The sequence below is a fragment of the Trichosurus vulpecula genome, chromosome 6, assembly GCF_011100635.1.
Source record: "Trichosurus vulpecula isolate mTriVul1 chromosome 6, mTriVul1.pri, whole genome shotgun sequence".
Taxonomy (NCBI): domain Eukaryota; kingdom Metazoa; phylum Chordata; class Mammalia; order Diprotodontia; family Phalangeridae; genus Trichosurus; species Trichosurus vulpecula.
This window is the reverse complement of record NC_050578.1, coordinates 114,531,246-114,557,273: the sequence shown is the minus strand read 5'-3', so window position 1 is coordinate 114,557,273 and position 26,028 is coordinate 114,531,246. Positions and strand designations below refer to the sequence as shown.

The 26,028-nt window shown below is 41.5% G+C and overlaps 2 protein-coding genes across 2 annotated transcripts in view; both read right to left on the bottom strand.

Moving 5' to 3' along the window:
* The window catches only part of CLGN (calmegin), a 93,272-nt gene extending 87,315 nt beyond the window's left edge, over positions 1 to 5,957 (bottom strand). Inside the window, exon 1 of the mRNA XM_036764885.1 lies at positions 5,701 to 5,957. The gene's annotated coding sequence lies outside the window, so the exon portion shown is untranslated. The remainder of the gene's footprint in view (positions 1 to 5,700) is intronic.
* Positions 5,109 to 26,028, bottom strand: part of MGAT4D (MGAT4 family member D) — a 109,140-nt gene continuing 88,220 nt past the window's right edge. Inside the window, exons 15-18 of the mRNA XM_036765003.1 lie at positions 6,564 to 6,761; positions 6,271 to 6,464; positions 5,536 to 6,123; positions 5,109 to 5,481 (exon numbers count right to left, since the gene is read on the bottom strand). Of these exons, the coding sequence (XP_036620898.1) occupies positions 5,109 to 5,481; positions 5,536 to 6,123; positions 6,271 to 6,464; positions 6,564 to 6,761 (1,353 nt within the window). The remainder of the gene's footprint in view (positions 5,482 to 5,535; positions 6,124 to 6,270; positions 6,465 to 6,563; positions 6,762 to 26,028) is intronic.

The following is a 26,028-nucleotide window of genomic DNA, read 5'->3' as shown; positions in this document are numbered from 1 at the left end:
ATACTATATCTTGTCAAGGTAGAATAAATTTCACTCAGGTGGACAGATACTTTCAGACATTCTATCTAGGAAATTTTAAAATTTTAAAACCACAGCTCCCTTCACCCCTATTGGTTGGTAGCTAATATCTGCTCCTCTTAAGTCTCAGAATTTTGGCCTAAATTCTAATTCATTTAATACAATTACTATTTTTCAAAAACCACCCTCTAAATTATTTTCAGGCAGAGGCAAAAAGTAAACACTATGAATTCACTATAGTGTTTTATTTCCTACCTAAAAAGAGATGTACCTGAAACATTCACTTTTCTTCATTTTGAATTAAAGGATAAAACTAATTTCTTCTAGAAAGGAGGGGGGAAATGTTTTATTTCATTTTACAGTCACCTACTCTCATGGATTAATTAATACTTGCCTGTCAGGGAATTCCTACTACAGACTTTTAGAACACGTTTTCATACTTATAAATGTAAATCATATTAGCTCTTGAACATGAGAAAATTAGTTGAGGTCCAGCTCCAATTCATGACCAAGATGCCCTTTCTCTGTTTTAGACCTTTTTTTAAAGAGATCAAGTAAAGTGTTATTTAGATTCCCCATAGCAAAGTGATTTGAGGAACCAAAACTCCTAATAACAATATCTTTTTTAAAGTATTACATACAGCACATAGTAAATATGCTATAAACTATATCCATTTTAACTACTTACTTGCCAAAACTTTCCCATTTAGTTCAATAAAAAATGAGATGCAGCTTTATTTTTAAAACATAAACGACTAAGAAAATAAATTTTATATATCAATGTAGAGGATAAAACTGTCGACTGGCCAACAAATTTTAAAAGTACAACTGGTAGATAAATTGAGAGATACGTATACCAGAAGCCAAATTAGAGTGTAAAATATTTAAATATTCAAATTACACTAAAAAGCTAGATTAAAAGGTCTGAAAAGTGATGAGTAAATCAGACAACAGGCAACGGTAACAATTATACAGTACTGAAGGTTTGCAAGCAAAAATGACGACCAAAATACAGTAGAGACCAAGGTAACCCTGAAGCCGTGAAATAGTAAGAGATAATAAACATGATACATTAGACAGGGAATGGTGGATAAGTAAATCTTCGACACACTATACAACAAGAAAAAAATTCTTCAAAGAAATTATTAAGTATGTAACCAAGGATCATGTAAAATGACTCTAGAATACACTACAAATGTTATGATACATAACGTTAGCTTGGCTTGAGCTGATGTTAACAATCCTACTCTGTCTATCCATGCAACTATTTCAGTTTTTTTTTTCTTTCCTCCATCGAAACCATCACCCTTATAAGAGATAACAGCAGCTTAATTCTCTAAAGAAACTGTTATGATCCAAACATGAACTTGGTCCCCTAGCCTCCCATCCTCCATTCACCCAAATTTCTCAGCATTATCACCTGCTTCTTCCTGGCATACTTATTGCTTAATAAGGCAAATCTCACCATCTGTACTCATGATCCTATTCTTTCTACCTTCCTAAATCTGCTAAATTAAAGTTCATTAGGTGGATTCAGACTTGATTAAAAAACTGGACCAAAGAGTTGTGGTTAATTGACTAAGTTTACCTTTGAGAAAGAAATGTAGTTGATTTTTCTGAAATCACCATGTCTTACGACACAATGGTATTCCATCACCATCACATGCCACAACTTGTTTATTAGCCTTTTCCCAAATAATGGGCATGCTTTCAGTCTCTAATTCTTTGCCACCACAGAAAAAGCTGTTATCAATATTTTGTAGATGTAGGTCCTTTTTTTTTTTTTTTATCTTTTTGGGTCCAGACCTACTAGTGGTATTGCCAGGTCAAAGGCGTGGCTAAACTTCTTGAAAATGCTGTTTATATATGCTGTCTCTACTTCCTTTCCTTTCAATAGATTCAAAACCCTCAGCAATTGCATTCTTACCTCATCGTTCAATTAAAACTACTCTTCAGAAAGATTTGAACAGTCTCTTAATTGACAAATCTATTCATTGCCTTTTCTCAATCTATATCCTTCTTGACCTCTCTGCAGCCTTTGATATTACTAACCATCCTTTTCTTCTGCATACTCTCTCTTCTTATAGGCTTTCATGACACTTTTTCTTCTGGTTCTCCAACTATCCAACCGTTCCTTCTAAGAGATCTTTTTTGCTTAACTTTCATTCAGGTCATGCCCAATAACTATGGGTATGGTTGCCCCCCCCCCCAAAAAAAAGCTCTGTCTTTGGTCTTCTTCTCTTCTGCTATGTTGCGTGGTGATCTCTTCAGCTTCCATGAGTTCAATGAACAACTAATTTCTATGCAGATGATTCACATATCTACATACCCAGCCCTAACCTCTCTCATGAGCTCCAGTCTCCTCCCACTGCCAACTGCCTTCTGGACATCTCATACTGGATGTCTCATATCTCAAACTCAACATGTCCAAAACAGAACTCATTCACAATCTCTTCCCTGCTAACACAACCCCCTTTTACAAATTTTAGTCACACAATTGTTAATGTTGAAGGCAGAATTTGAATATAGCTCTTCTGGCTTCTAGGTCCACTGATCTACTATTTTTTCTTGAAAAGTTATCTACACTTGTCTCTGTTGCCTCACCACTCTTAAGCTCTTGCTCTTACTCCTTTCTCTCCTGAAATTGTTCACAACAGTAATCAATGGCCTCTTAATTCACTATTTTATCCAATATTTCCTTTTTAGTTTTCATCCTCCCTTCTCCTTGGTAAAGAAAATCCCTATACACGCACTTTCCATCTATAAAATGGGGAAAATAGTGCTTATAATGTCTAACTCAGTGTTATCAGGCATTTTCAAATGAGATCATGTATGTAAAGCACATTGCAAACATTAAGGCACTGTGAATGTCAGGTACTATTCATGATGATGAGATTGCTGGATGTATATGTGTCAGACAACAGGCATGAACCGACTGACATGACGGGGTACCTATTAAAATAAAGCTGATTAAGATCACCAGGATAACTTCTAATGGAATAATCAATTGTTTTTTCATCCATAAATGTTTAGAATAGCCAAAAAAGTGTTTGTTTCTCCTGAAAAGAGCATATGGAAAAATAAAATGAACTGTTGGATGTCAAAGAAAACTAGTAAGATAAAACAAGTGTTTTCTTTATCCACATCCTCACAAGCCACGGACCATGACAGAATGGGTCTAAAATGCCATTTGTTCTTACAATTAATCTCCAAGTCAAATTTCCAAAGTCACAAAATTTTGGCTTTAGTAACTGCAAAAGCTGTGAAGATTCAACATTTTGCCAGTCACTGAGTTTTCTGATTTTTGCTCCAATATTTATAGCTATTTCTAGTCTCTGTTTTGTTCACTTTTTTTTTCCATGCTGTCTTTTTTATTCAGTATTTTTATTTCATAAATATTTATTAAGCAGAGCTTTTCACTCTATTTAAAATGTTCAAAGAGATCATGGATCTGAAGTAGGAAAAAACCAAGGTCTTCTAGGGAGGTTAATTGACTTACTCAAAGTCATTCAGGTAATAAATAAGTATCAGAGGAAGCATGGGAACCTACCCAAGTCATCTTACTCCAGAGCTAGGAATTTTTCCATCTTCCCATTCTTAGAAGAGCTTATCAATATAAAGGAGGGGGGGATGGATGGATGAAATAGATGTCTGTTACTCAGCCAACAACAGTGCCTCCCAAAAATCAAATAATTGTCAAAATCACCAAACAGTACTTCATAAGTTTCAAAAGGTATTTGTTAAGGTTTGTTGCAACTGTTACCACAAATTAATTTTAATTTTCCAATTTAAAAAGGAGAGAAAATTGTTTAGGACTGAAATCGAATAATATACTCTAAAAACATCTTCTATTTAAAGAATATGCTACTTCATATAAATACAGTTAATGTCACCAAGTCAGTGAATAAGATTTATAGGCTAAATTTATCATATTAGTTAAGTGTTCAGCCAGAAAAATGAATCAGGAAGAGATCAAACTTAAAATTCAGAAACAAAAAGAGTAGTACCTCTTATTCCTCCTGTAGGCTAAAAGCAAAGTAATATTAACTGCATGATATTTCAAAGGAAGTCAAGACCACAACATGATATTACTGGATCCTCCCCTACTCTAAAATTACCTATTTTTTTTTCCTTCTAAGCCTAATGAGATTTACCTGCTCTTCCTTTCCCAGGAGAAATTTTTAACTGCCTAACGTCCTCCTTCTACCTCTTCTTTGCTTGGGGCAAGCTTCATAAACGAAACAGGCAAACCACTGATTGCCCAAAGAGACAAACAAGTTTTAGTCACTTTGCTAATGAGTCTCTTACCCACAGCTATTAATTAAAGTTAGAATTAACTCTGCCCTCCTCCTCTTTTCTTCCCCCAGGCGCACACAGGGTTCCTAGTTCCATCTGGTTCAAGAGTCCGAGATTTAGAATTGAAAAGGACCTTTAGAAATCACTGAATTCAACCTCTTTTCTCACTGATGTCAGAAAGGGGAAACTACCAAGCCCAAGGTCATGCAGGTGGTAAAGGGCCGGAACTAGGACCAAGACTTCGAATCCAACGCTCTTGACACCAAACTGGAGGACAGGGACCACAGATTTAGGGCTTAAAAGGGCCCTGAAGGAACAGCTAAGCTAGGGGCTCTTAACCGAGGGTCCATCAATTTGTTTTTCTAAATGTTTTTATTACTGTATTTCAATATGATTGGGTTTCCTTTGGTGTTTTATTTTATGCATTTTAAGATATTCTGAAAGGGGTGCGGACTTCCCCTGACTGCCCGGCGGGGGACGGGGGAGGGGGGGGGCGGATCTATGAAATAAACATTAAGGATCCTGGTCTAGGCCAACCCCCTCTTTTGGCAGGTGAAGCAAAAAGGTCCAGAGAGGCGACTCCATCAAAACATAAGCTCGAGGGCAGGGAACGCTTCCCTTTCGGTGTCTGCAACGCCAGTGCAATGCACACAGTGGACGCTAAATGAATACTTGCAAAGTCGAATATTGCCTCACAGCCCAGAGTCTGGCCGTCCAGACCGGAGGCAGGCAGCGCCCCCTGGCTCCAGATCCCCGCGTTTCTACTGCACCGCCCGGCTCCCTCTAACCAGAGTTCAGAGCGGGCCCGGGTAAGTGGCAGAGCCCGCGGTCGCGCGCCCATCCAGCCCCCTTCCCCCTCGCCGTGGGGGCGCGCGCCCGTCCAGTCCTGGGCTCCACTGGCGCTCGCGCTTCCCGCTGCTCTGGGCCCCCAAGGGCGCTCCCGTCCAGCCCCGGACACCCCTTAGGCCCTCGCGCCCGTCCAGCCGCTGACCAGTCCGGCCCTGGGGGCGCGCGCTTTCTCCTGAGAGCGAGGGGGGAGGAGGCGGGGCTCGAGCGCCCAACGCCCGGGCACGTCGGCCGGACGGACGATGGGGGCGGGGGCGGTAACCACCGTTATAACGGACTTGCGTCCAGCCTGGGCCGGCCCCCTCCCCCTCTCTGCACGTCCTGTGCAAAGGCGAGGGGGAAACCCGGTCCGGCCCCCCCCCCCCCCGAGCTCACTCAAACCCTCCTCCCTCTCTGGGGCCGTGGACGCCCCCTCCGGGTCCCCTCGGCGGTTCTCGGCTCCGAGCGGACTCTCCTCTTCCAACTCCGACGCCCGCCCCTTCGCCCCTGCCCCGCCCGCCGCTCCGTCCCCTCTTCAGCAGCCCGGCCCGAGTCACGCACCTGTGCCAAGGGTGGGGGCCTCTCGGCGGCTGCACTTTCGCTGTCCGGCCGGCGGCCACAGGGTGGTTACTCCACCACAAAACCAAAGTCGCCGCCGGCCACTCAACGGCGTCTTCCAACGGCGCATGCGCGAGCAGCGGCACGCGACGACTCTCGCCGGGCTCGCGCCCCTCGGGGCTGAGAGGTGAGGGGGTGGAGGAGCGCCAGCCCGGGCTGCCTGGCCCCCGACGGGCTTGCCGGCGCACGCGCGCACTCCCGCTTTCCCACCGCTCTCGAGTCCCTCGTGCTGCCGCTTCTTTCCAGTCGTGCGGGTGTGTAGGGTCTGCACCTGCCTGCGCCCCCACCCCTTTAATGAAGCAGTCGCGGCGACTGCTCTTGAGCAGATAGGCTTCTTGGGTCCGAATGGACTTGCAAAAAAACCACCTGGAGTTTGGTGCGGAGGTGTCAGTTGCGGGTCCCTGCACGAGCCTTTAGCTTAGCAGGCTCCGAAATTAGATTTTATCAGTTCACGCAGGAGCAGTCATGCTGTGGGAAATAGTCACGAGCTGAACTCAAGGGACCGGCTCTTACCCACGAGAATTCGCGTTTAGTCGCGTCTCGTGGAAACCGCGTCTTTCTTGTGCACCCTCACCCAATGTCAGCCTATATAGGGCTTCTTTCTGGGGCATCCCAGCCCTTGTGTCTACGATCTGCCCGCCCCTCCCCCTGCCTGGTATCCAGGTATCTGGGAAACCGAAGGTTGCCGAGCGAGCGTGGAAGCGGAGCTGAGCAAGGGGAATCAGATGGCCTTGAGGGGATAGATCGTTTAGGCTGGGGTAGGACCTGGGGAATTACTGTGACCCAGTGTTTGCATTTGCTATTACCGGCGGACTTGGTGCAATGAAAAGAGCGTGCAATTTAGAGTGCAAAAACTGTGCACCCTTGTGCGAGTTCTTATTAACTGCTTTCTGATTGACCTTAATTTCTTCATCCGTAAAACGAAGAGGGGGGCAGGCATGCCCGACAAGGTCGGTTTCAGCTCTTACATCCAGATTTTTCCGCAGATCAGGCCTCTCGTTCACCTTGTACGAGGAGATACCTTATGCACGTCTCCCTATGTCTAAGCCCAGCCCAGCCTGAGAAAGGGCGCTTGGATGGCCAGGGAAAGTGGAGGCTTCCACTTTGGGAGTATCTGAGGGTGAAGGACCTGGGAACGTTTAGCCTGGAGAAGAGCTCAAAGTGACATGAGCTGTCCGCAGTCGACTAGGCAGTAAGAAGCAAGGACACCACCCCAGACCCCAAATTCAAGTGTCTTTGCCCGTGTACCAGGCTGCTTTCTCTTCTGTTTGGTTCTAGAGGCCACAACAGAGCGGACTGAATATACATTGCCAGAGAAAGATCTTTATGTATGATGGAAGAAAACGCTTTTTAACAATTAGAGCCATCCAGAAGTGGAAGGGGTGGCCTCAGGAGGTAGTGCGGCCCCTCACTAAAAGCATTAGGGCAAAGGCTTGTCAGATGTGTGCTGGAGAGGAATCCTGTTCAGGCAGGGATGGAGCTGAATGGCATCTGAAATTCCCTGATTGTATATTACTCATCCAATGCCTTTTATTGGTGTTCAGTCACATCCAGCTATTCATGTTGGGCTCCATGAACCGAAGCAATACTGTCCATGAGGTTTTCTTGGCAAAGATACTGGATTGGTTTGCCACTTCTTCCCCAGTGGATTAAGGCAAACAGAGGTGACTTGCCCAGGATCACGCAACTAGTAAGTTTCTGAGGCTGGATTTCAACTCATGTCTTCCTGACTCTAAGCCACGGCTCTATCCACTGTGCCACCAGCTGCCTTTTATATACACATGAAGTCAGGAAAACCTGGCTTGACGGAGTCAGTTAAACTTTCTGTATTCTAGGCTAGAGGTGTCAGACAAGAGGCAGGCAATATGTAACCCACAACGCTCCCGAATACAACCTGAATCAGATTAAAATGTAATTGGGAAATATTTAACAAAATAAATAAAAATCCAATAAAAAATAACATTACATTTTAAAACTAAGTCAATATGGCGCTTACAGGGATCCTTAGGAAGGTTTAGTGTCCCCCTGTTTCTATTTGACTTTGGGGCCACTGTTCTGGCAGCTATAAATTTCAGAGAAAGGGCCAGCCTGTGTTGGTAGAGGAAGTTCACTTAAGCGGGAATTCCCTAAATCAGGGCTGTCCAAAATATGGCCCATGGGCCACATGCAGTATGATTTTATGGGGCCCGCCTGTGGGTTTTAATTTTCATGAGCAAAAAAATAATAATTTGCATGAAATGCATATTAGAGTTTTTAATTCTTTCACTAATAAATAATCTCGTTGACCTTAATTTCCTTTGGTGTTTTTAAGCAGTATTACAGAGGGAACACATTGCATGGAATTTTCAGTCGATCTGTGGGATGCATTCCGTCTGTCCAATGCAAAGTGGTCAGTATGCACCTACCTTTATACTGTTGTGTTGTTGCTTTGTTGTTTTGTGTTTGCTTTCCCGCTATGTGCCTTCATCTGTCATGTTGATGATGCCCGTTCCCCCATTTTCTATTAGTGTACTGTATTTTTTTATTCTAGGTGCGGCCCTCGAATAATTATTTTGTTTTAATGTGGCCCTAAGATAACCCAAGGTTGGACAGCCCTGCCCTATACCAATGATATCACAGTTCCAGTCCCTATCCCATTCCCTATGCTAGGAGAGAAGATAAGCTGTTTGTATGGCAAGAATGAGGGATGACAGGTCAACCAATTCACTTGTACCCTGTCAACTCAATAGGGAGGTGCAGAAAGGCCTCTGAAACATTGGGTGAGATATCTGTGTGTCTAGTTTTAGCAAGGACTTGGATGGTTGTGATCTGGATTGTCGAAGGAAACGCTTGAATCAGTGAAATTCCATATACATTTGGTTTTCTTATTTTATCCTCACAGTTAACAAATATTCATATTTTACCGGAAAGGACACTGAGACTGAATAGACCATCTCAGCAGACAGGCTAAACCAGGTTGAGGATGACCAGCAAGCCTCAAACCTGTCAGTGAGTTAGGGGGATGTCTACCTCCTCGCATGTGAAGACTTCCCGTGGTGGAATGGGCAGATGGGAGCAACTTATTGCAACGGCCATGAAGGTGGCTGAAGCAGATGCTGTGAAGTACTGAGAGCTTGGTCAGACACTGGCAGCACCATACACAAGAAGCGGGATGTGGTAAGGAGAGAGAGACAGGCATCTTTTTGGTGCTCCAGATGTGTGCCAGGGAAATGGAATCAGGAATTGACCTAATATATGATTCCTTCCCACTAAAAAAAAAATAAACAAAAAAACCTGAATTTGCCAAAAATAGTATAATAAAACTTGTACCACCTGCTTCAAAGGATTGTAGAGTGTTCTGTTGACCTTGCATAAATAGAAACATTTCCTTTTATTTCAGTAAATTCTTAAAATAAATCATATCCATAACATGGGCTTTCTGTGATGTAAGTTACCTTTGACTGATACCCCACTTAGTCTATAACATATTGCCACTTTTTATTCCTCTCCCTAAAATTATATATTTTTTTCTCATAGTATCCACTTCTGCAAGCAATAAACTTCTTATGAGAAGTTCCCACTAGCAAGAATCACATTTGAATAATTATTGTGTGTGTCAGGCAATCCAAGAAATGATTTTTTAAAGGGAAAAGCATTAGAAATTAATGTTTTGGCTGCTGCAGATTGTGTGATTGTCATCTCACATATTACCAGAAGGATTGTCTTGGGCATTTATGTTGAATGTTTTCATTTGTATAGGAATAATTTACTGTATTTTGTATATTTTCTCTGCTAGAATCTTTCCTGATCTTTATCTCTCCCTCCCCCATTTTGAAAAATCTAAATTAAAAAGTAATTCATTGTAAAAGTAATAATGTGTCATTGCTATTATGTTTTTACTAAAGTTTTTATTTGTCCTTATTAGAATTTGGCATAAAGATACATTGAGACTTTGCCACATATATATTTTCAGGAAACTACCTAATTATATAAATCTGTGATGTAGCACATGCCTGCTAAATTATGTTATTTATAAATATGCTTTTAATAGTGAATTAATATTGTTGCCTTTAACAGAACATGCGGATTCTCACACCGGGGAAATGTGTGTGTGTGTGTGTGTGTATGTGTACACATACATATATATATATTTATACATATATGTTCCTTTGTCAGGTTTGAGAACTTAAGTTTTAAACTTATTCTACCAAACCTAACCTTACATGTACACTAAAATATATGTTCAGTCATTTTTCAGTCATGTCCAACTGTTTGTGACCCCATTTAGGGTTTTCTTGTCAAAGATACTAGAGTGATTTGCCATTTACTTCTCCCACTCATTTTACAGATGATGAATTGAGGCAGACGGGGTTAAGTAACATGCCCAGGGTCATGCTGCTAGTAAGTGTCTGAGGCCAGATTTGAACTCAGGAAGAGGAGTTTCTGATTCCAGAACAGGCTCTCTATACACTGCCCCACCTAGCTGCGCACACTAAGACATAAGTACAAGTTTCACAGGATTGAGGATCCCACGCTGTAGACTATGATCTTGATAGCGTTCACATGCTGAGTGAAAGGGTCAAACCTTTTACCACCAAACTTTTGCAGTTTGTGTGCTCATAACTATGAGTAAAGGGAGACTGGTCAGTGAGGACCCAGTCTTTAGAGTATGCTTGGATTTGTCCTTCCTGGTAAATACTACAGAGTATGTGCAGATAGTTCTACCTGGTCCCAATACGGAGCTGCTATAGTGGCATGACAAAGTCTCCTAATTGTCTGAGAAGCCAGGACTGCTGACTCAGAAAGGGTTGAGTCAGAGATGCGTTTGCACACAAAAAGCATGACTTGGATCTCTTTTTTTCTTCTTGGCTGAAAGTGGGACAGAACTGTAGTGAGGTAGGTAATGCTAAGGACAGCTACCCTATCTCTCACCTGGTTGCTTGCATATGCAAGCACATCACCTCTGTTTCTGTTGCATGCATTTTTCCCTGATCTCAGGTTAATGAGTATTCTGAGAAGCAAGAGCCCAGGTAACCAAGTCATCCATCTGGCAGTCCCAGAATCTGACGAAGTAGTAATGGCTGATGACAGAGGAAACAGGAGGTGGGAGGACAGCCATAGTTCAAGGTTTACTTTGTTTTGTGATAGAAATACTGGCCGTGGATTCAAAAAGCACTGATCCTCAGAGACAAGCGGGGTGCTGTTTCTCAGGAGAATTTCAGGATGATTCCACCGTTGGAGAAAAGGACTTCCAGGGCCAAGTATGGGTCCAATCTTCCCATGAATTTTGTATGTGCAAGGGTAGAGAACACTTATTTTGGGGGAAGCAGGTGCAGTATTATGTTTTTATCTACGATTCTTCCTATGCCTTCTTAGTAAATTGTTAGTCATTCAGTTGTGTCTAGCTCTTTGAGACACCATGGACCATAGCATACCGATACTGTCTGTGGGCAGTTCTTGGCAAAGATATTGGAGTGGTTTGCCATTTCCTTCTCCAGTGGATTAAGGTAGAAAGGTTATGTGACTGACTTGCCCAGAGTCACATAGCTAGTGTCAGAGGCCAGATTTGAACTCGGATCTTCCTGACTCCAAGCCTGGAGTAAGTCCTTTTTTCTAAATGCTGATAGAATTCTCCTGGAGGACTGAGAACATTGGAGGGGTGGTGGGGGTGTCATGAACAATGGTAACCAGAAACCTCAAAACCCTTAGGGTCACCCCTCCTGAAGTAATTAGTCATTGCCTTCTAAGGACCCAACCTGCCAGTCCTGGCAAGTGGAGGTTTGGAGACTGCAAAAGCTGCACCACAATTAAGTTCATGGATCTTTGTCTGGGAGTGACCTTATAAGCTATTTGGTCTTCATTTTTTTTTTAAACAGCTGAGGAACTGAGGCCCAAAGGGATTATATGACTGGCCCAATTCTTTTACAGAAGCAGGTCAGGATAAAAGCACATGCAAAAGTCCTGGGAATTTATAGTCACTGATATTATTGGGGGAAGTTACCATTCCCCAGTTTTAACTCATCACAGTTTCTACACCTCATTGTCTAGTTGGGCCAAGTTTGCCTTAAGGAATAACCAAAGTCAAAATCGAGTTCTCAGCACAATGCCTGGCACATTGTGGGTGCTTAGTAAAAAGTCTAGAATGAGCAAGAGGATAAAAAAAGGCAATAGTTAAGGCAGTCTTGTGAGTGCACTTGACCTCTCTTCAGAAAAGCAGACACGGCCCATCTTTAAGGTACACGTAACACAAATGCAGCTTACTGTGGAATTCTCCCCTCTATCAAGAGGTAAGACACCTGAGAGCACCTGTTCTCCCTCTTCACCTGCATGAAGTCACGTAGCTAGTGTTCTTCAGGGAGTAAAGGATAGCACAGAGCTCAGGAGGTACCTAAATCATGCACTGGTAATTAGGTGCTCAGGGAGACAGACATATTAGTATATTCAATGAGTCCTTGGGAACCTGAAAAGTTAATGTGCCTTACTATCAGCAATGACTTGTACATGAAGGACAATCATATTCCTGATGCCTGCAGTTCCTATACACTTCAAAAGAAAGGCTGATTGGTAAGTTGAATGAGAGTAGATACTATCCCTTTCCTAAATGCTTTGTCTTCCACAGTTGCTAGCATAATGCTTAAAAATGCTTATTTGGTTGAATTGGAAAGACTCAGGGTGTCTAATTTGGACACAATAAACATCTCCACAACTTTAAAAGTTAGTGACTTGAATACAACATTCACTAGGACTCAAAATATATTTAGTTTTCTTTATTAACATAAAATCATTAGAATGCTTATAAAAGAATACATACTTGAGCTCAACCAACATGGTGTAACACCAGTGATTTCCCTGGGAAGGCTGCCTAGGACAGCTAGCTAGGTGGCCAGGTGCAGGAGGGTCGAAGAACTGATTTTATGGCTTAGAGTGGCGCAACAAATAATACTGAAGAACTGCACAAGGGAGGCTAAGGTGGAAGTGGAGAGGTCATCTTTCAGCTGCCTGCCGGTCTTCCGTCTTGGCTGTTGACCTGTGACATGTCTGCATTACTTTTGCCACTTGCGATCTACCAGTTGTAACACTAGGAAGGAACTCATAGAGGTTGCTTTGGTAACAGTAGGAGTGGGCAGGACCCTGAAGACATAGCTTGGTTGCTGGCCATAGATATCTGGTGCTGTCAAGGAGAGGCAGAGGCAAAGGAATACATGCCCAATGACTCAAAATTCTACACGTCAAGATTTTCATAACATAGCCCGAGTTCCTACTTAGATTTAGCAATTCTGTAAATGGCGAAATCTTGTGTGCAATGAGGAATGCCTATATTATAGTAGGTACAGTTAATTAATACTAAGGCCTTACTATCTTGTTGATATGATAAAACAAAAATTGGGGGGAACCCTATTTTAATTATGTCAAATTCAAATTTTATTAAGTACTTAAATATTTAGTAAGTCTCAGAACTATGTTTTCTCTCTATAGTTCTCTGTTTTCTTTGATTTCTTCATACTATCAAGGAGATTATCAAAATGTCAAGCATATTTCTGTATAGGTAATATTTTTCATCAATTTTTGGTACTATGCCCCTTACTAATAGTAACCAACAGGCCATTGAGATTCTTTGGCTCACATTTACAAATGGCTGCTTAAAAAGATGGATCTATTGCTAGGTCTTATAATAAATACCATATTGCCACCTGATTTTTCTTCCTACAAATCATTTGATTTATAAACCTCAGGTCAGCCACCACAATTTTCAAGTTAAACGAAATAACAGGGTCAATAGATGCTTATCTTCAACCAAAAGGCAGCTCGCGTGGGTGGTAATTCAGTGTATGCTGCTATAAATATCACTTGTTAATATTATATGCATATACATACACATACATATGAGATATATCTACAGGCAGAGTAGAATAGCAGATACAGAAGTGACCTGGTAGTAAAGAAGACGTGAGCTCAAGTCCCTTTCCTGACACATGGCTGTGTTGCTGTATTAGGAAGGCAGAGTTTATAATCTCAAAGAGGATCATAAACATGTCTGAAACGTTCGGAACCGCCGGATATAAGAAACTCTCAAAGTAGAAGGCAGAAGAATCAAAACATTTATTTAGGCTCCACAGTAACCAACCCATGAACCAGCAACCCCATTTTGATATATTGATCAAAAGCTTCCAGGCCCAATAAGTACGCCTTGAAAGAGTAACCAGGAGGCTACAGAGAAGCATGATTGCGTAAAGCAAAATCATGTTTCCCCCTCTATGGTAATAAGATTACCCACTGGCCTGAAGTCTTTGTTCAGCTTCCTCCCGTAGGTCAGCTCTGCTACTGGCAGCTCCTGCTTCAGCTGTGTCTGTGGCTGTGGCTGTAACTGACGTAACTGTCGTAACTGCCTCTGTAACTGCCTCTGGCTCCAACTGTAGCTGTAACTGTCGCTGTAACTGTCGCTGTAACTGTCGCTGGCTCCAACCGGAAAAGGAAAAGAGGATCTTCAAGCTGTCCTCTCCCCTCTTATAGAGTTTTTGACATCATCAAGCACCGCCTGAACGACCAGGGCCGATTGGTTCTTGACTTGGCCCCTCCCCCTAGCGTAGCCGTTAACACCTCCCCTCAGCCAGCCCCATGACTCATCACACAGGAAGTTGTCTGGTCCTGCCCTGGAAGAGCAAGCCCCAGCATCCAGGGAAGCTCAACGAAGCGAGCTGAGTCATTCAAAGAAAACAAAGTCCATTCTGGCTACACTCCACCCCTTGTTATAGGATACATAATCTAATCAGCCATGTATCCTAGAACATACATTGTGATCCAATTACAAAGGAAACTAAAACATATCATTCATTATAAAGCAAAACATATCATTTGGTGACATTCCTAAATATTGGTTTACGATTCAAATGTGATCCACCCCTAGGTCCCAGCAAGATAATCTCTTCAATCAATCATCCCCAAAATAATTATTAATAATTCAAATGTCCACCCCTAAATCCTTGTATCCATTACATAGGATCAATAATATCATAACAATAAAACAACACAGCAAGGATAACACAAAATAAGTAAACAGAACACTATCATCATTTCCACCCCCCTTGAACGATTGGGGCTCAAAATCTTGGGGTGAGGGGTGAAGGTCTCATTTTCCATAGCTTCTTCATGCTGAAATTGGATGTAGAGATGGCCCTGCCCCCAAAAAGTCCCATTCCAGAGGTCATTTCTTTAACGAGCTGGCAGGAATTCCAAGAATGCTACATGCTTAGGCAGTCACCGGAAAGTGCAGGGTGCTTAAGCCTGAAGGAAACAAAACTAGCAACAAGGTTAGCCAAAACAAAGGACAAAAAGAATAGACAAGTATGGACTATAATTCTTCAAATAAAATCATCTCAAGTTTGGTTGAGATTTCAGTTATGCAAAGATCCAACATCAGAGCCAAACTCAGGTGGGAAATGTTTCTTTTCAAAAGGAACATAATGAGGAAGCCAAGAGGATCCCACCCTAGATAGAGACTAAGATTGTCCTCTCAGCCTTTCCCCAAATGTACAAGTTTTCACCCGTTAATCACACAAAGTTACCTTTCCTCTGAGTGGCTTATGGCATTTACCAGCATCAGCCATACGTGTGGAGTCTGTGAATCTATTATTATAACCTATTCACGGTAAAATATATGGTTCAGGGGTACGATTTGGTAATTATTTTCCCCTGAATAGACAACTGTTACAGTGTTGTCCTTCCCATGGGCTATAACTTCTGCAGCCTTTGGAATATCATCTGGCTTCCGTTTTACCCATACCTTAGCTCCTGACTTTATTCTATCAATGGAGCAAGACCCTTTTGCCCCTCTAGTAGTTATTTTGGGAGGAGGGTTAGTTTTCACAAAGGGTATTTTTTCACAGGGGATAATAATGACTTGAACCATCCTATCATTTCTACAAAATTGTACAGGTTTTTTACCCATATTCTGGAGTGTCACAACAATTTCTTTTTGATAATTAGAATCTATCACTCCAGCCAATACATGTATTCCTTGAGCCGCTAATCCTGGTTTAGGTAATATCCGTCCAAGATGATTCTTGGGGATTCTCATACATACTCCAGTAGGGGTTTTTCTTATCTCTTTCCTATTTAACCTAAAATTCTCTATACAATGTAAATCATATCCTGCTGAACCAGGTGTTCCTGGACTTGGTAGTGGGACATCTTCCCTCACAGTCCAAAATTCAATGTTTTGGATCTCACATGTTTGCTGTTCTCTGATCTGCAGATTTGGGGTCATCATTCTGGCTAGAGGTGTACTCCCCCCTAAGGGCCTATTATTCAAATTACGTAAGGCAATAGACAAATTATCCTTCCAATGTCGATATGAATTATTTGAGCTTAATTTTCTCAGCTGTTCTTTCAACAATCCATTCATTCTTTCAATTAGCCCAGATGCTTGTGGGTAATATGGAATATGATATATCCATTCTATATTATTCAACACACAATATCTTTTCACTTCTTTGCCCTTGAAATGTGACCCATTGTCACTTTGAATCTGCATTGGGGTTCCATAATATAAACTTACAATATCTAAAGTTTTACAGGTGTTTTTCTGAGTTGCGTCTTTATAAGGACAAGCCACTAGTACACCTGAATAGGTGTCAACACACGTACATACATATTTACATCCTTTATCCTGGGGTAGTGGGCCAATATAATCTATCTGCCAAATTTGGGCTGGAACTTTTCCCCTTGCTATTTCTCCAGTAACTATCCTAGGAAGAGTTCGTTCTTTTTCTAATTGGCATATACAACACTCCTCTGTTATTTGTTTTAACAACGCATGAGAAATACTGATACCTCGATCCTGTGCCCATCGATGGGTGGCCTGGACCCCTAAATGGCCAGCAGTCTGGTGGACCCATCTTGCTAAGGCTGGGTCATCAGTTGGAGTCGGAGTAGGGACAATACATTCAGTAGCAATCTTTGCTAGTCGATCCACATGTGCATTGTACTCACGTTCTGGTGTGGTCAGGGTTGCATGAGCATCAACATGAAAAACTGACAGATCTGTAACCAAAGACATGTCCCATATATTTTCCCATAACTCTTTACCCCAAACTTGTTTGCCATGAATCTCCCAATTCTGATTCCTCCATATAGGCATCCACGTAGCTAATCCATTAGCTACCGCCCACGAGTCAGTAAATATATGACACTGTCCTCCTTTCTCTGCTCTGATGGCCTGATGCACTGCCATCAGTTCAGCATATTGGCTACTTCCACCTATCCCAGAACTTTCCAGAGTTCTCCTTGTACAGGGGTTATAGGCTACTGCTTTCCAATGTCTCTTCTGTCCTAAATATTTTGCTGTCCCATCAGTAAACCAAGCATGTTTCTTCTGTTCTTCATTTAGTCCGTCATATCCATTATTCCATTTCACTAAGGATGGTACCATCTGTTGCCTAGATTCAAGGGGCTTTTCATTGCTCTCAGTATCAATGTTCGCCACAGATTCATGTAGAGCAGAAACTCCATTTTTGCCTGCTCTGGACCTATTCTGAATATACCACTTCCATTTGATTATACTTGCCTCTTGTGCATGTCCAATTCTGTGAGAAGCTGGGGTACTCATTACCCAAGTCATAATTGGAATTCCAGGCCTTAATACCACTTCATGACCCAGAGTTAGTTGCTCAGTTTCTACTAAAGCCCAATATGCAGCTAACAGCTGCTTCTCAAAAGGTGTATATTGCACTCCAGATGAGGGCAGTTTCCTTGACCAAAAGCCTAAAGGTACACTTCGGCTTTGTTGTTTTTGCCACAGACTCCAATTTGCATAGTCATCTTGTACAGTCACTTGTAACTCCACTGGCCCATTTTGCATAGGCCATAAGTCTAGAGCTAATTGAATAGCAGCCTTTGCTTCCTCAAAAGCTCTACTTTGTTCAAGTCCCCAGTCAAATTCATATTTCTTTCTGGTGATTTTATACAAGGGTTTTAAAATCTGTCCCAAATGTGGGATGTGGTGTCTCCAATAACCAAACAGCCCTATGAACTTTTGGGCCTCTTTCTTATTGGTAGGGGTGGGAAAATCCTGGATTTTTTGTCGAGCTTGTGGGAGAATTTCTCGCAGTCCTCTATTCCACTGTATCCCCAAGAATTTTACAGTTTGAGCTGGCCCTTGAACCTTTGCGGGGTTGATTTCCCATCCTTTGCTTTTCATATGGTCAATTAATAATGCTAAACTCTCCTCCACCTCCTTTATATTCTTTCCCTGTATCATGATGTCATCTATGTAATGTGTAAGCTGTACACCAGGTAACTTTAATTCATCCAAATGTTCAGCTACAATCCTGTGGCAAATAGTTGGGCTATGAATATATCCTTGCGGCAGGCGTGTAAATGTATACTGTCGGCCTTGCCAAGTAAAAGCAAACTGATTCCATTGCTTGGGGTCTATTGGGATCGTAAAGAAGGCATTGGCCAAATCAATAACTGCATACCAAGTCCCTTCACGTTTTTGTATTCTCTCTATTAAAGTAACCGTGTCTGGAACAGCAGCATACAAGGGAGGAGTCACTTTGTTCAGCTGTCTATAATCTACTGTCATCCTCCATGTTCCATCTGACTTTCGGACTGGCCAGACAGGGTTGTTCCATTGAGTAGTTGTAGGGACTAACACTCCTGCCTCAACACATTCTCTTATAGTGTTGGCAATTTCATCTTGCCCACCTGGCACACGATATTGCCTCAAAGTAATTATTTTAGAAGGTTCGGGCAAAGTGATTGGATCCATCTTGATTTTCCCCACTAAGACTGCATTAATGCCCATTTTCCTCACAGCAAATTGGTATTTCCCTTCGGGTAAATTTAAGGTCATACCCTTCAATATGTCTATTCCAATGATGTATTCGGGAATAGGCACAATAACCACACTATATTCTTTCTTGGGCAACTGTCCAATTTTCATCATTAATTTAACTTGCCTGGCTGATATTTCAGTCCCTCCTAGTCCTGTAATGGTAATAGGAGTTCCATGGCTGAACTTGTCTGGATTTCCATAAATAAGGGTGGCCTCGGCCCCAGTATCTATTAATGCCTCAGTTACCGTACTTGACCCATTTTTCCAATATATGGTCAAGTTAATGTGAGGTCTGCAATCCAGCTTACGTATTTCCTTAATTTGGGCTGGGGCCTGGCCTGTTCCCTAGTATTCCCTTTCATATGATTCACTTGGGTTTGAAGGTTCAACATCTGTAGCATTTGCAGGAGCAGTTCTTATTTCCCTATCTCTCCTGTTATCAAGGCCTTTATCTCTGTACATTCTATATAATTCATTGGTTGGAATTCCATCTATCATTTCAAAACCTACCCCTGCTCTCAATAAAGCAGTAAACATTTCTTTCCTTGTTACTCTCCTTTGGCGCCAAGTTTGCTGGTTATTCACCCTTCTCTCTCGAGGAGATCTATCCCTTCCCCAGTCACCTAAGTCATGTAACTGTAAAATCTTATTTATCACTGTTGTAAGACGGCTCCCTACTTCTCCAAGTAATAAATTCAAAATTAGTTGTTTATAAGCAGGGGGAGCTGTCCTAATTATTAAATTCCTATGAGGCAGTTCCATTGGATCATTGTAATATTTGTCTGCAGTTCCTATCATAATGGCAGTCTTCATTACCTCCTCCTTTAGTCTCATGATACAATCTCTAAGTGAATACCAGGGTCTGTGCTCAGTGGGCCACATAGAATCAGTAGCATATCTCTTATTGCATCCCACAGCGGCTAATGCCAACAGAGTAGTCCTGCTATCACCATCTCCTTGCTGATGATGTTCCCTAAAAGCTTGTTGAACTAGAGGATCATGGCTGATACCTATGAATCTCATGCAGTCTGTCCCATCTACTGATATTCCACTGGCCCCTTGATCACTGAGTCTTACCATCCAAGATATCAATGGTTCTCCTATTCTTTGGCTGAATCTACTCAAAATATCTGTGACCTCTTGCGGTGAGAAATCTTCCTGAATTTCCCTTGTAACTGAATCTTCACCTCGGGTTTCTGTCTTCCTCCTTTGTATGGGTCGAGCCCTTGTCTGATCATTTAACCATCTCCTATTCTCTGTGTGATGCACATCCTGAACCCTAGTAGTGTTTTGTGCCTCAGCCCCTAACATTGTCTCATTCTCTCCCCACTCACTTCCTCTGCCACCATGGCTAGGACGAAGCAGGCAGTCAGGCTCTTTCTGGGCTGGGTTGAAATGCACTCTGGGCTTTTTTGGTCTCCTGTTGCTCTTAGCCACATTAATAGAAAAGTTCTCATTTGAGTCAGTTTGGTCTCCTGCTATCTGAGATTCCTCTTCTTCCTGTGGGGTAGGAGTGCCCCCATGTCTTTCACTTAATCTCAATCTTTCGTATACTAGCCGGTAGGCTGATAACACTATCCAGCTTTGCCTAGATAGTGATGCCCCTGACTGAATCCCAACTTCTCGTAAACACTTTTCCAAATCCCTAGGATCTCCTCTCCGTAGTCTTGGTTCCCAGTTTTCACAGGGTCCAGCTTTTTTAGCCAATTCTTTTGCTAGGGAGGAATAAAATGGATCCTCCCATCCTGGGATATTCATCTCTTCCTCTGGAATTGTTCTGCTTCTAAATAGAGATCTTATACCTAGCGATCCCATCCTCGTCGCCAAATGTATTAGGAGGGCAGAGTTTATAATCTCAAATAGGATCATAAACATGTCTGAAACGTTCGGAATCGCCGGATATAAGAAACTCTCAAAGTAGAAGGCAGAAGAATCAAAACATTTATTTAGGCTCCACAGTAACCAACCCATGAACCAACAACCCCATTTTGATATATTGATCAAAAGCTTCCAGGCCCAATAAGTACGCCTTGAAAGAGTAACCAGGAGGCTACAGAGAAGCATGATTGCGTAAAGCAAAATCATGTTTCCCCCTCTATGGTAATAAGATTACCCACTGGCCTGAAGTCTTTGTTCAGCTTTCTCCTGTAGGTCAGCTCTGCTACTGGCAGCTCCTGCTTCAGCTGTGTCTGTGGCTGTGGCTGTAACTGACGTAACTGTCGTAACTGCCTCTGTAACTGCCTCTGGCTCCAACTGTAGCTGTAACTGTCGCTGTAACTGTCGCTGTAACTGTCGCTGGCTCCAACCGGAAAAGGAAAAGAGGATCTTCAAGCTGTCCTCTCCCCTCTTATAGAGTTTTTGACATCATCAAGCACCGCCTGAACGACCAGGGCCGATTGGTTCTTGACTTGGCCCCTCCCCCTAGCGTAGCCGTTAACACCTCCCCTCAGCCAGCCCCATGACTCATCACACAGGAAGTTGTCTGGTCCTGCCCTGGAAGAGCAAGCCCCAGCATCCAGGGAAGCTCAACGAAGCGAGCTGAGTCATTCAAAGAAAACAAAGTCCATTCTGGCTACAGTTGCTTACCAGCTAGGACCCTGGGCAAATCACTGATTATGTCAGTGCTTCTAAGCAACTCTGAGTGGTAAAGATTGTGCTGGCCTGAATTGGAATAGGTAGTTTCCTTATCTGCATCCAGTCTCTAACCTTTCACAAAGAGGTAGTTTTGAAAAAGCAGTAATATTGATTTAGTTGAGTTATATTCTGAGTAGCAAACTATGGCACTTGATAATGACTCCTAAATTTTGCCTCTGAAATTTTATCAATCAAGTGTTTGCTAAGTACCTGCCCATGTGCCAGGTACTGTTCTAGGCGCTGGGGATATAAGTACAGAGGATGAGACGATTCCTGTTAGGAAAGGGTTTATATTCCAATGGCGGAAAATGATAAATTAATATGAAAATATATTTGGCGTAAGCATAAAGCTATAATAAATACAAACATGTACAAAGTAATTACATATAAGGTAGTTTGAGAAGGAGGGCATTATTTGGGGAAATCGAGCATGAGATTCATGCAAAAAAAAAAAGATGGTGCTTGAGGAGGTGAAGACAAGGAGGGAATGCATTTCAGACATGGGGAGCAGCCAATGCAAAGCCATGAAGAGAGATGAAGTATCATGTGTGAGGAATAGAGCGGGGGCCAATGTGGCAGGACTGCAGAGTACCTGATAGGGAGTGATGACCAGTAAGGCCAGAAAGATAGGTTTAGGCCAGGTGGTGTAGGGCAATTTACACTTTATCCTAGAAGCAACAGTTGAGTTTGGAGGGTGGGGAAAGGGGAGGGGGAATGCCCCAGTCCTGATTTGTGCTCCTAGAAAATAACCAGGAGCAGTCTGAAGGATGGATCGGAGTGAGCAGGGACTTGAGTCAGGGAGAACAGCCAGGAAGCTGTTGAAGTAACCCAGGAAAGAGGTAATGGAGACCAGAGGCAAGGTGGTAGTTACTTAGACATGGATATGAGTGGGATGTGAGAGATGTAAAGGAAGAAATGGCAAAATCTGGCAGTAGACTGGATATGTGGGATGAAGGAAATGGAAGACTGTAGGATAATGCTACAGTTACAAGCCCAGGAGACTGGTAGTGACTTCAAGAGAAATACAGAAAGTTAGAAGTGAGGAAAGTTTAGGAGGGAAGAATAACCAGTTCAGTTTTGGAGATGTTGAGTTTGAATGAGCTGAAATTCTAATATGCAATGGATAATAAGGTTTTGATCTTCAGGAGGGAGATCAGAGGTGGATATATAGACATGGGAGTTACCTGCATGGAAATGAATAGTCAAACCCACAGGGCATGGGCGCGTGCGCGCACGCACACACGCACACACACGGGAGGACAAAATCTTGGGTGAGAAAGCACCCAGAATCAAAGGAACATGATAGAGATGTTAGCCAACAAAGAAGTTTGAGAGAGAGCAGTCAGAAGGAGAACCAGGAGAACTGTCATGAAAACACAGAGAGGAGAGTATCCAGGAGGAGAGGGCAGTCAGCAGTGTCAAATGTAGCACACAGACTGAAAAGGATGAAGACTGAGAATAGATTAGATTTGGCAGCTATGAAGAAAACCATGCAGAAAAAGGCTCAGTTCTCTTGATTGGACAATCCTGTCCTGATCTGGTTCATTAGATTCTGATAGACAACAGAGTCTAATCATCAAGAGCTTTAAGTCATTATTATAATATGCCCTTGCAGTACATACCTGGTAGGGAAAACATACTCGATTCATAATTAAAACTTTAGAAAAGTGGCAAGGAAACAGGAAAAAGAAAAATGAGATTTTAGAAACGTTTCCCACAATATGATGAATCTTGCTAAGTATTAAAATCTTTTAATGGAAACAGTATTTCTTAAAACTTTCCTTCAAGGAGAATCCAAAGCTTTCCTTGGCAATTCTTTTAATGACCCTGAGTGGTCAGACATTTATTGCTAAATATTAAAGTTTCAACTAATAAAATGATACCGTTTTTGGCCTTACTTTGTTATAAAGTAATACCCCATCAGTGGCTATATAACTTTCTACAGAGAGGGAAATGAAAATCTCTTCAACTACATCCCCACCTTTTTGAATTTTATTTTAATGAATTTTGAGATTTTCTTATAAACCTTACAGAATTGTTAAGCATCCTTTGTTATTAACAGTGTGCTGTTTCCTCAGCAAAAGTAACAAGAGACAGGTAACTATTTCCTTTAAAAATAATTTAATTATCCCTGTTCCCTGCCTTACTTTAGCTGTGCCTCTGCACCTAGTAGTTACTAGGTTCTTTTGGAGGATATCAGGCCTGCGCTGGCACAGGCAGATCCCAATGAGTTAGGTCCTACTTTCTCCACAATTTCTACTCTGAGAGACTTCCCTGGAAAAGTGAGAGGTTACATGACTTGCCTAGGCCAGTGTATGTGTCATAGACAGGACTTAAAGTGCCCTAAGATATGACAAAGTACCTCTGAAGGCTGCATCAACTGCCCTGGCTAATGACTTTCGCTGTCTTTAGTATCCTGGGAAATACAGCTTTCTGTATAGGACTGAACTTGTTCCCAAGGAGTACTCTTTATTTTGGACTCTATAATATCAAAAAATATTTGAAGCAAACTTTGAGCAAAGGGGATATGTGGCCACTCCAGTAAATGGGCTGAAAATAATGAGGAGCTATGCAAAAAGAAAAAAAAAATCAGACCAGATTCATGCAATACCCAGTGTGGAAATGCACAACAGCATCAGCAACATTCAATCTGAAGGAAAATGATATTCATGAGCTTAACTTTCTTCCCTTCCCCTGGGCATCTAGGGAATCATAATAGTATAATATTGCAGAACTTTCTGTCAATCTTAAAGTGACTTCTGGTTTGTGAAACTGAAGCATAAGTGAATTGGAAATTAGTTACTAAGCTTCCTTAGCTCAGAGGCTGAAATGCTGAGTGTTTTGTTCAGAGTTCGGTCAGCACACTCCACCCTAACCTAAACATTTAGCCTTTGGAAGAGGGGAAAAGATGTTGGAAAACTTTTATCAGAAAATAGTCCGCTGCATATACATATTTATTATTTAGAAAAAAAAAAGACAAAGACAAAAACAAAGATTTTATATAGCTCTTCTATAATTTAAACAATAAACAGTGGTATATGTACATATATACAAACATATATACATTTTTAAAGGAACCCACATTTATTTTTAGTTAAAAATTTACAATTTAACTGTTTTCATTAAAGTGTTAATTTGGGGGGGCATTCATCCATAGTTCTTAGGCACCTCCCCTCACCTACTATAATATTACCTCTTTTAACTCTCTGTATTTTAAGATATTTTCGCTTGAATTTTTATTAACATTTATCTCTTAAAGTGCACCATCCTCAGATTAGAAGAGGAAAGTAGTACTATTGACAGAAATACTATTAGCAGAATGTGCCACCCTCAACCACCTCTGCCCAAGGAACTTAATACTCTACGTGGTAGAAAAATGTAAAAAGTTATTTCCTTCCAAATTTAAAAATATACAAAAAAATTTAAGTGGGGAATATGTAACATTCTATAATTTTATATTCCTTTTACAGTAGAAGAGTACAAGTTTTCTGAAATTCACTCTATTAGTCCTGGAAAAGATAAGAAAACTAAATTCCTTTTTTTAATCCCCAAGAAAAGATGGTATGAACATCAGACAAACCATATAAAATCATTCTTTTACCTTCCTAATAACCTATTAGGCTCTTTAGAAGATTTCATTTAAAAAACAAATGTATAACTATCTTTCAGTTAACAAATGAGACACAGAGAGAGAGAATGATAAGCAGCACCCCATGAAAATCATCTGAATGTGGTGTAGTGAAGGTAGTACACAACATGGGTGAGGAGGGAGCGGTGAGGGAAGAAATAGCAGGAATATAAAATGATCTCAATATTTGGCAGAAGGCTGACTAGGAAGGTCAGATAAGCAGCATGACTCAGGTGCTGTACCCAATCTGTGGCCACTTTTAATGTGGATTCAATGCTTCTCCAGCTCATGCCCAAACTAATGACTGACTTCCACCCAAGGAGACTCAGGTGAGTGAAAGCCTAGCTTTATCAAGTTTACAAATTCTAGTATTATGAAATTAATTTTATATACATGCATATTGTGTATGTATGTGTACATATATATGTACATATTACACAGATATTTACATAGTAAATTCTTATCTAAGTGAATAAAAAATATTATTTAATTTTAAAAAGGTTCCTGACTTCATTATTTTTATATTACACATTTTTGCTTAGTATTCAAGTTCTCCAGGGCAAAAATATTCTGCATAAAAAGGTTCAAATTTTTCTTTAAAAAAACCCTCAAAAGTTTACATTTTAAAGTCCACTGTTGCTAGTTTTCCCCCACAATTATTATTTCCAGATATTTGTTTCCAACAATAGATGGTCTGATTTTCACGGTAGTCTATGAGAGAGATTTCTGAAATGCATCATGACTCTTGGTCTTGCCTGGCAGTTTATAGTTTCAATGTGCCTTGATAAATATCTGAAACAGAAACAGAAGAAGCTGGTTATCATTTGAAAATAACGTCAGATTAGTTCATCTGAAGGATTGATAATGATAATTAAGGTGGTTATATTCGTGATATTCTTTAAGCCACACTCTTCCCTAACCTGGTACTCTTCCAAGTTCAGAACTTTTCCCAACTTTTTCGAACATGTTATTGCTGTCTTAGTCTATTGAATTAGTCTTAGTCAGAATTGCTGACACCCTGGCTATTTTACTGAACACTGAAAGCTGATACCACAGCTTGAGCTAGTGATGTTAGCCTGTCGGTCCATGTAATAAAGAGAAAATATATGAATTGAAGGCTTATACCATCTCCCTACCTCTGCTGTAGCTGAAAATAGCTAAAGAATGCAATACAGAAAAGACATACCAGTTCTTT